Consider the following 10,229-nt stretch of genomic DNA (forward strand, 5'->3'; position numbering starts at 1 on the left):
TTGGGATGTAATCGTACAATCATTCAGTACAATTCAAGACATGGGTCAATGATTTAATTTTCTCACAAAATGAGATTGAATGAGATTTTCTCAGACATAAATCTACAAAATATAGTTTCTCTTCTCTTTTCTTTAACTATTTATTTATTTCTGAGGTGTGGTATAAACTAGGCTAAAGAATGTATAGTTCCTTTTCTTTGTAAAAGTGAAACTGAAAATATATTTTGCCTTGTATTTTGAACACACCTGTAGTTCATCATGTCTGTTATCTTATCACCTATTTCATTTCCTGACTTAGGGAACCAACCACCTTGGTGTGCGTGTCTGTGTGTGTTTATGTGTGTGTGTGTGTGTGTGTGTGTGTGTATGTGTGTGTGTGTGTGTGTCTCTGTGTGTGTGTATGTGTGTGTGTGTGTGTGTGTGTGTGTGTGTCTGTGTGTGTGTGTGTGTGTGTGCGTGTGTGTCTCTGTGTGTGTGTGTGTGTGTGTGTGTGTGTGTGAAGAGTGTGTGTCTCTTAAGTGTTTGAGAATGAAGGGAGATGCAACTCGACTGAAGGACAGGTGCCAGTTATGTATGTGTGTGTGTGTGTGTGTGTGTGTGTGTGTGTGTGTGTGTGTGTGTGTGTGTGTGTGTGTGTGTGTGTGTGTGTGTGTGGAGGTATGGGCTGCAGTCCTAAACAAAGCAGGGGAATGGACACTACACACACACACACACACACACACACACACACACACACACACACACACACACACACACACACACACACACACACACACAGGCTGCTCTCTGTGTATTGAGCCCTGAATGGTTACGCCCGCAGGGCAGGAGTAAGGTTACTTTACATACTGCACTTACAGCTCCCTTTACCACTGGGGTATAAAATGGATTTGAATGAGAAAGAGGGGAACAGAGAGGTGGAAGGAGGGGGGAGAAGGGTAAGGAGGGGGGAGAGGGTTGAGAAGGGGGGTGAGGAGGGCCGGGGGACTCCCTTTGTGTAACAGGAGGCGAGCTGCTGCTCTGGCATGGCTATGGAGATGGAGGAGCGGGGTCACTCTCCCTGCTCTCCCTCCCTCTGTCCCTTTACTATAGGCTGGCTGCTCTGTCTCTCCTCTTCATCCCTCCCTCCCTCCCTCCCTTCCTCCCTATTAGCATAGCAGCTGCCTGATACAGGGCGTAGGGTGGGGAATGGCCAGGTTGCTGTGTGCATATGTGTGTGTGAGGGTGTTTGTCAGAGGGAGGGATGTTAAGGGGGAGGATGAGGGGTGAGGGGGGTCCAGTCAATGGCGGACCGTCTGGCTGGTGAATAGCAGCTAAAGCAGGCCCCCGCAAGCTAGACAAAGGAGCCGGGAGGGAGGAGGATGGGGTCGGGGTGTGTAAGGGAGATGGAGGGAGGAGGGAGGGGTGGAAGAATGAGGCGGTGAATGGAGCGCCTTGTCACCAGCGCTATGGAAAGAAGCACAGAATGAACTGGAAGAATGAAAGAAAAGTTAAAAAAGGAGCGGAGGGCAAGGAAAAGACCGGCCCGACCACCTGTCTCCCTCTCTCTCTGTCACTTTATTTCTTTTACTCCCCTTCTTACTCACAGGCAGACTTTGGGGAGGGGGTGTTCACTGGGCGTGTTTAGCGACAGACATGTTTTTGTTTTTGGAGAGAAAGTGTTGTATCAGCAGGATTTCAAGCTCACTGTCATCCACCAGCATCACTGACTCTGATTTCACTGCACTCAATGGGCGGGTAAACATATTTTATTGTGGTTTAAATGATTGTTGTGCTCCATTCTGTGAAATGACTGCAACCAAGAAGTAAGCAACATGTTGCAAGACTGTCAAAAAGGATTAATCCACAGAAAATGTGCTGATACGTTTGGAAATGAGACAGTGGGGTATGATTATGGACAGATGACAACTCAATAGGATCCAAATAAGCATTCTCCTGTCCCATTAATAGTAGTTGTTAGTCAGATACATACCTGTCCTGACTATAGACAGAGGAAAACTCTACTCAAGGAATTCTTCACCACCCAAATGATCATTTGTATATCAATCCCTCACTCTATGTTACCTTTCATTCTTGAAGAAACTTCATTTTCTCTTGCATGCCTCCACGGTGAACCAAGAAACAAAAAACTGAGAAATGTCTTGATGACTTTAAATAAATGTGGGCCACGTTTAACAACGGCAAAAGTATATCAAAATATCCGTTTATAAAGTCATATGCTCAATACTTACTATTACAAAAATTCACATAAAGATAATAATAATTATCAGCTGATGGTATAAACAGAGAACCTACATTTGTTACACAGAATCCCCACCATTAAGGTTTTTCTTTTCTTTCTTTTTCTTTTACAAAGGATTATCAATCGACTCTGCAGTTCTGCTCGTTACCATCTTTTAACTCAATGTTTTGGTTTTCAATTAGATTTTTAAACAACTAAGCACTAAACGGCAGATTGACACAGTTAGTGACTAGCTGGTGAACACAGTGGAGCATTTAGCCGCCAAAGATATTACCCTGAGGAGTTGGTGGACACCAAAACAAAGCTAAAAGGACACTCATCAGGTGGACAAAAATACAACTCCATATGAATGCAAATGTTGCTCTGCAAATAAGCAACGGTTTGCTAACAGGTTCACCATATATCTTTTATCAGGTGATAATATGAAAGTCCTCCTTAGAGGCCAAACTAAATCAATTACCGCAGCTTAGGTTTGGTTATATTCTGGCACATAACGAGCAGTGGAGGAAGTATTCTGACCTGTGTTAAAGTAAAAGTATTAGTTCCACAAGTAAAAGTCATGCATTGAAAATGTTTCTTAAGTAAAAGTATTAGATGAAATCAGGTAATTGTATTTGAAGTATTAAAAGTAAAATGCAGAGTGAAATGCAGGAAAATAGCCCCTGTGACTTATACTATTATATCAATAGATTATTATTTCTCATACATTAATGTCAGGGTGGTTTAACAGGATGTTACTGTTGTAGTTAGTTGAGGTGGAGCTCATCAAGGATTACAACTAATGATTAATAGACTGATGTTTGGTTAGTAACTATTCAGAAAAGAGTTACATTCCACCTATGCAGATAACATTAATAACAGATTTCTGTTACTAAAAATAAACAAGTTACAGTTGTGTAAAATAATGTCCCTGTTGTTGCCCATGCAGTTAAAGCATTGTATGATTTGATATCATCATATAAAGGAGTGGAGCACACAGGATATAAGTTATAACACCCTTATGAAGGAGGCCTCTGGCGTACAGGTGTGCCACAGTTCATTACTTATTGTAAACATATTTAAGCTCTGCACACCCACGCTGGTATTTTCAGTTAGGTGGAAGCTGGGTGTAGCTATGATGGGAAATAACAAAGTCCATTTACCAATAATAATAATAAGAGCACAAGTGTTCCAAGTGCAACACAACTAAAATACTTCTCCAAGTTCCTCTTTACGTGGCCGCAGGTTCCTGCAGCAATGCTAAAGGTTCCTCATACGTGTTCTCGTCCTAAATGAAAAACTTATTCAAACAAGCCGTTTGTATTACATTATTACCCCATCAGACAGCAATCATGTCAATACCGAGGCACTTTGAGGAAGTCATAGAGGATCTCACAATCTAAGCTGGCGTCATTGTACAGACGTTGAACAGGAGCCGTTATAGAATGAGGAATTCAGTGTTGCAATACCAATTAAAGTGCGTTTTACACATATCACAAGATGTTCAGTTAATCTTGTGTCTTACAGATTAAGTGTAACCCTTCAAATGAGGGGTGTAAGCATGGATATGAATATTTTATGAGCCGCGGAACAATGGCCTTTTGAATGGAGATGGAAGATAATCACGCAGACGCACTTGATTGCAGCTGCTGTAACATCGACGCACTAACAATATTTTACAGGATTTATGTGTGAAATACAAAAATCAGACAATACACACACACACAGGACTGTGACAGGTTGAAAAGGCCTGTTCACTATTTTAATAAAGTCATTTTTAAGTTTTCTGGACTCCCTTAAAAATTCTTCATCTGATTTTCTTTCGGTCATCTTTTCGGCAAAATTCCTCCAAAAAATGCCTTGTGTTGTCTGGCTCACTAAAGCAGGCTGCTCCAGACCAAGGAGCGAGGAAAGCCAAGGCACATGAAGAACCTATTAGGGGGCCTAGCTGCCAGCAGCAACCCTGGGAGGCCAGCCAACTCAGTGTGTGAACAATAGGGAACCCAGCTCAACAAAAACATCCTGCAAAAGTGAGAGACTGGGAGGGAGAGAGGAAAGGACAAGTGAGCAGCAAGCCAGAGAGCCCGATCGGTCTGCCACGGCATCAAAACACAGAGGGGGCTGGCGTTTAGAGGAGCTAACTTTCCTGGTGCTAAGTTTGTATGTGACAAATAAAATGCATCAGAACATTTGAGGTCAAAGATCAGGAAGCAAGTTTTACGGCTGATATAACAAAAAATCTTATTCCCTGAGAATTTAAATTCAGGATCAGACTGAAATGAAAACTCTCAAACCGCGACCGTTGTTTAAATCTAATTTCTAACCGTTCTTACTCAAACATCTGCAGTCAACTGCAGGTTGACACCCAGCAAATGTTACAACACGAACAGGTCTGACATGCAGGAAGATGTAGTGTAGTTTCGCTTTTCCCACGACCCTCCCATTGCTGCGCAATATCAGTTGCAAAGCAGCATTTCAATGAAACGGGGAGAACATGACTCAATGAGGTTTCATTTCAAATAAACGGGTGTTGAGACTCATGAGAAAAATGTAGCCATCATTATCTTGTGCTCACACTGTGCTGCAAGTACAGTGAAGAAGAAGAAAAGGATTGAAAATGTTCATTTTAAGGCTTCACTTAAAAACCACATCCACTTTTGTTGGTTAGCACAAAAATGCACACACTAAGCTGTGTTTCTTAACCGATTTTGCTGCAAATGAATCAGTGTGTTCCTTTTGTTTTTGACTCATGGTCAGCTCAAATGAAGTGAAAGTGGTGAACAGTTTATGCAACTATATTCAGGGCCATTTCATGAACTATCACAGGAGGCTTCAACGTACAAGTTTCACAGAAAAAGACATGAAAAATAAGAAGAAAATGTGTTTTTTTCCCCTCCAACAAAACAAGTCTTTTTCTCAGAAGCAGTGTTACACAGCTTATGGGAAGGGGTTAGTTAAGTGAAAGGAGCGACGATAATTTGAGGAAAAGAGTATAGATGATGAGTGAAAGACAAACTCAAGTGTGTGCAAAAAAGCAGGTTGTTAGCAGAGAGCTGAATTGCAGCGCAGAGCTTGGAAAGAGAGCACAAGAGAGGAGTGTGTGTTGGAAAGTTTTTGAGTGTGTGGGGGTAACATAAAACCAGCTCTCCCACAACACACACAGGGGAGGGGACCCTTCTTTAAACTGAGCCTACCCACAATGCACCGGGCTCTTTTATCCCGACAGTGAAAGGATGAGGCCAGATGAATGACAAAAGGAGAGAATGGGGATCTGGGTTGGGCCCGGCTTGGAAGACAGGGAGGGAGAAGAGAGAGAGGAGGGTAGGGGTGTGTTTCCCAAACCAACCTTTTCTATGAAAAATACAGGAGGAGGAGGAGGAGGAGGAGGAGGAGGAGGAGGAGGAGGGGGGAAACGTAGCTTTTTGCTTGGGAGATGAGGAAGAAATGTATGCATACACAGAGAGTTTGAGTTTAATGATTTCTTTACTGGCTTGTACACAAACGTACAAAAATAATACAGCACTCATCTCCACATGACATCACGTCATCATCACAGTGTTACAAACGTTCAAAAAATAAAAGAATACAAACAAAATCAAACATGATGGAACATCTGCATCACTCATGAAAAAAATCAGCAGTTTCCTCTTGCTTGAAATGAAGCAAGACCAGGAAACACAACTTGGTCCAAAGAAGTCAGCACTTTTTTTTTCTCTTTTAAAAAAAAAAAACCCATCTCACTCATGTACACCAATCCGGCGGCTGGCTCCTTACGTCATAAATGTTATGACCCTGGTAAGCCAAACAACCACACAACCGTGCAATTTTTAATCATGTTACAATGATCTTACCATCAAATGTATTATTCCCCTTTCAAAAAAAACAGGAAGACAGCACTTCAGAAAAGAAAGTGCCCCAAGATATCATCGTCATCATCATCATCATCATCATCATCATCATCATCATCATCAGCGTCGATATATATATATATATCCATATGTATATATACATACACCCAATCACAGAGATACACGCATCTTTGTAAAAAAAAACATCATGTTTTTTCCACAAAGTAACACACACATTAGGACATTATCACCTGGAGCATATATTTATACAATAGTATTTTGTTGTGTTTGTTTTTTTTTCTATTCAGAAAAATTTTAAATGTTGACACATAAAAGCCAACTTTTTAACAACAGTCATCAGTGCAATATTCAAACAAAAAAAAAACAGAAAAAAGAACATCAAGTTTAAGACAAGCGATGCATATTTAATTTGTTGCCTGATACCAATCTATACCTTGATGAAGTGGATCTATAATCGCTTCAGTTTACTTGTGGTTGTTCCAGGATTTAAAATGGGAAGTTTTAACAACAGCGGACACGAGGGCCCCTCATGAGAAGCACACAATCGCACAAACACACTTCAATTAAAAAAAACACACTCTCTTTCAGCAGCTTCTCATGTGGTGAACCAGCGCTGCTGTGAAGCAACTGTTGGCCATTTGAGCAGTAGGCTTTAAGAAAAAAACCACATCAACATTAACAACAACAAAAAAAGAAACATACAAGCAGCATTGATACAAATGTTAGGGTGCCATGACTTTCAAAATGCAGCAGGCAAGTTTATGAAACCAATTGTTTTCCTTTTCTGTGACATCCCGCAAAAGTCATGTGTTGTTTTTTTAGAAAGTCTTCATGTCCAACAGTATTAGGGTCCTGCTCAGTAGTAGTAACTATTCCAAAGCCTTGGCTCCAGCAGTTACCCCGTACAGACACTGGGGGCGCACAAGGCTCCGCATTTTTGTGCAATAGAACTCCCTGCATTTATAAGTCATGCGATACAATTCCATTTTTTTGTATGACTGAAAAAAAAACAAAAGACACAGGCTGATGAAAACAGAAAGAGAGAGGAAAGTGGAGGTTTATAGGGAAAACAATGGCAGTGTGTTTGAGAGACAGAGACTCCCGTGCAGAAAGGCAAAACGATGCATTGCTTGACAGAATTGGTTTGGTTGTAGTGTAAAATAAACTGTCCCGACTGAGGATGCAGGAATGGGTTCATTGCATCTTCTGTATTGAAGTCCATATGTCTGTTATAGGCTACAAAAAAAAACATACTGGCATGTGGATGATCACAGACAAATTGTGAATATCTCCTCAGACTCCAAACAAGGTTGCAGAGTGGTGAGAGAGCTGAACAACTTGAGAATACTTTATAGTCGAGGTAGCTGGCAAAAGGCAACCAAACAAAGTCCTTTTAATGGGGGGGGGGGGGGGGGGGGGGGGAGTCCTCTTGAGGATCAACAGGCTTTACCAGAGGAGTTTCTTGGGTGGGTGGCAGGTCTACCTCCACACGGGACAGTTTATACTACGAGTCTGAAGCAGCTTGAGTCACCCTCTTACACTTATAGATTTTTAAAGAAGAACCACAACATATACAAAAAAAAATGCATTTTCTCAATGTACCTTCATAAATAAAATTAAAAAAAACCCAGCCTGCTTTCACAGTGATGACTAGGATGTTAATAAAATACTGAAAGGAGATTATAAAGTGAATTCCAAATGTTTTTTGATACAAAGCGAAAGCAGCGGTTTTTTTTCTCTCTCTTAATAACACAATGACCATCGGTCGCAACTGGCCTGAAAAGTTGGACGCCAGCATGGCAAGATCTGCATGAAGAGCGCATTCAGCTACTGTCTCTTGTCTCTCTCAAAAACAAAACAAAGTAAAGCTATTGTGTACAGTACTTCACAACAATGATGGAGTCACTTGTTGTTACATAATGATTACACATCTGAAAGCGTGTTGGATAGCCATAATGCCGCTCTTTGAGTAGCCTAAAAATAAAAATAAATGAATCTATTAAAGAAAACAGACTTCTGGTAGCCAACAGAGGGCAACCCTTCTTCTCTTGTTCGTGTGTCTTCCCTTTCAAATATTCCAGCATGCAGCCATAGAGCATCAAGTGCCGTGTTTCATATAAAATAACTTAAAAGGGTTTTTTACAAGTGAACAATGAGGAGCAACCGCCCCCCCCCCCCCCCCACCTCCCCTCCATGAAGAAACTATTCAACTGTATAACTGGGAATGGGAGGTCATGGATAGAAAAAGAAACTGGGCCATCTGCACTCTGGAGTCCAAACACACACATGATATACACAGACACTGGCTTCTTTTATAGTGGACGACAAGATCTAGTATACACATTCAAGAGGAAAGCTTTCGTACCAACAAACTTACCGAAAATGGCGTGTTTTTCTTTTGTTAAAAGATTTGTGTTGTAGCGCTGTGTATGGAGCATGCGGTGCTTCGCTCAGGAGTGCAGAGAGGGCCCCGTTTGGTTTACAATGAGGGAAGATTATTGTGCAGGTCTATTTTTATTTCCTTTTTTTTTTCTTGAATTTTTTTTTTTCAATATAATTTGGCACAACTATGTAGATAATGGCAGTTTTTTTTAGTTCGCTTTTACAAGAGCCTGGCGGTTTTCCCGTGTGTTGCACTTTTTATTTTCCACTTGTTGTTATTTTCTTATTTTACCTGACAGCAGAGACAGATCACCGGGCGCCAGAGGAGTACTTGGCCTTGGTGATGAGGTATAACACAATGTCTTGGTGGCCCCCGAAGGCGGCGATGTGTAAAGCGCTCCACCCTTCCCTGTTGGCCAGCCGGATATCTGCACCAAACTTCACCAGCAGTTTTACCAGCTCCAGGTTGCCATCAATGACAGACTGGTGCAGGGCCGTCTGTCCTTCAGGTCCGAAGGAGTTGACGTTGAACTCGCAGTTTGTCATGTTCTGCAGCAAAGAGTGCAGCTCCTTGGTGTTGCCCTTCTTCACCGCCTCCTGGAAAACCCTCTGCGGCGCGGAGCAAGTCGACACATCCGCCTGGCTCATGGTTGCAGCTCACTGGAGGGTGGGGAACCAGTAATCCTGCCTGGGCTCTAAAACTGAGAATAATCGTTTTATCCCTGTTGAGCGTCTCTGGTCTGGTGATAATGCCACAGTTACACTGGATTATAACCAGTTATTAAGGCACTTTAAAGTACTAAAACAGGAAAAAAGATCACTGTGTATATCCCAAAAAGGACAAGAGAGGAAATAACACACTTGGTGTGCAAAAAATGTTAATATTTGAGAGATCATAAAATCCCTAAAGCATAAAAAGGAGCAATCCAGGGGTCTCTAGACGTAGTTCCCCCTCTGTAGCAGCAGCAGGTAGCTTATAGCAGGGGATGGAGAAGAGACACCTCCGACTTCACTTGGAGAAATTGGAAGTATGACCACTATCTCCACAGGGCAGCCTCCGCAGGTTTTCCTTGAACGCTCCGACCTGATTCCCGGCTACACGTCCCGGTTATGTGTCGCTGCTCATGTGGCCAGGATGTCTGGGAAAGACAAGAAAAAACAAGAAAAGTCCTCATGAATCCCGATTCCTCACCAACAGACTGCGAGAGAGAAACCCCACATTCCGCCACATCCAAGAGTGCGAGAGGAGACCTCCGTGCGCACACGTTTACGCACGGTAACACTGCTTGATTTTTGTCACTAAACATGTCACGAAATGTAATCCGCTGCAGATTTGTGACTTACCTGTGACAGATGGACGGGTCCGTAGCGACGAAAACGATACAAATCCACCGTGTGGCCCGGTCTGTGTCCTCCGCGCGGTCCGTGTGAGTCTCTGCCCTGCGCTGCGCTCTGGGGGAATATTTTACGCGTCCTCTATTTGCATGACAATGCCATCCCAAAGAATCAACTGTGGAGGAATGGGCGGAAACCCGGGGAGGTTATAGGCTGCCGGCTCGGTTAGGGGGAGGGATCAGGGCCCTGTGAATCTGCTGGGAGGAGGCGTGGTCTTCCGAGGAGGGAGCCCAACGTTGCTGCTGCAGAAATATTAAACAAGCCGCCCGCAGCAATGGTGAGCTCCATATCCGATCTCCTGTAGCCGACCCCAGGAAGCGGACTGAAAGCCAGAGGCATGGTGCTGCCAGAGCTGTAAACTGCTG

General features: G+C 42.8%; 1 protein-coding gene across 1 annotated transcript; it reads right to left on the minus strand.

Annotated features, from left to right (window-relative positions):
- Positions 1-8,559: 8,559 nt before the first annotated feature.
- Positions 8,560-9,954, minus strand: nrarpa (NOTCH regulated ankyrin repeat protein a). The gene is made up of 2 exons (XM_029445389.1): positions 9,814-9,954; positions 8,560-9,608 (listed from the first exon to the last, which is right to left on the minus strand). Exon 2 carries the CDS (start codon positions 9,115-9,117, stop codon positions 8,779-8,781), a length of 339 nt encoding a protein of 112 aa, XP_029301249.1. The 5' UTR covers positions 9,118-9,608; positions 9,814-9,954; the 3' UTR covers positions 8,560-8,778.
- Positions 9,955-10,229: the final 275 nt, after the last annotated feature.

This window comes from Cottoperca gobio, chromosome 12 (assembly GCF_900634415.1).
Source record: "Cottoperca gobio chromosome 12, fCotGob3.1, whole genome shotgun sequence".
Lineage (NCBI taxonomy): Eukaryota > Metazoa > Chordata > Actinopteri > Perciformes > Bovichtidae > Cottoperca > Cottoperca gobio.

Bases quoted from the DNA above. Each gene is read 5' to 3' on its own strand.
- nrarpa (XM_029445389.1), bottom strand. From the start codon at position 9,117: ATGAGCCAGGCGGATGTGTCGACTTGCTCCGCGCCGCAGAGGGTTTTC.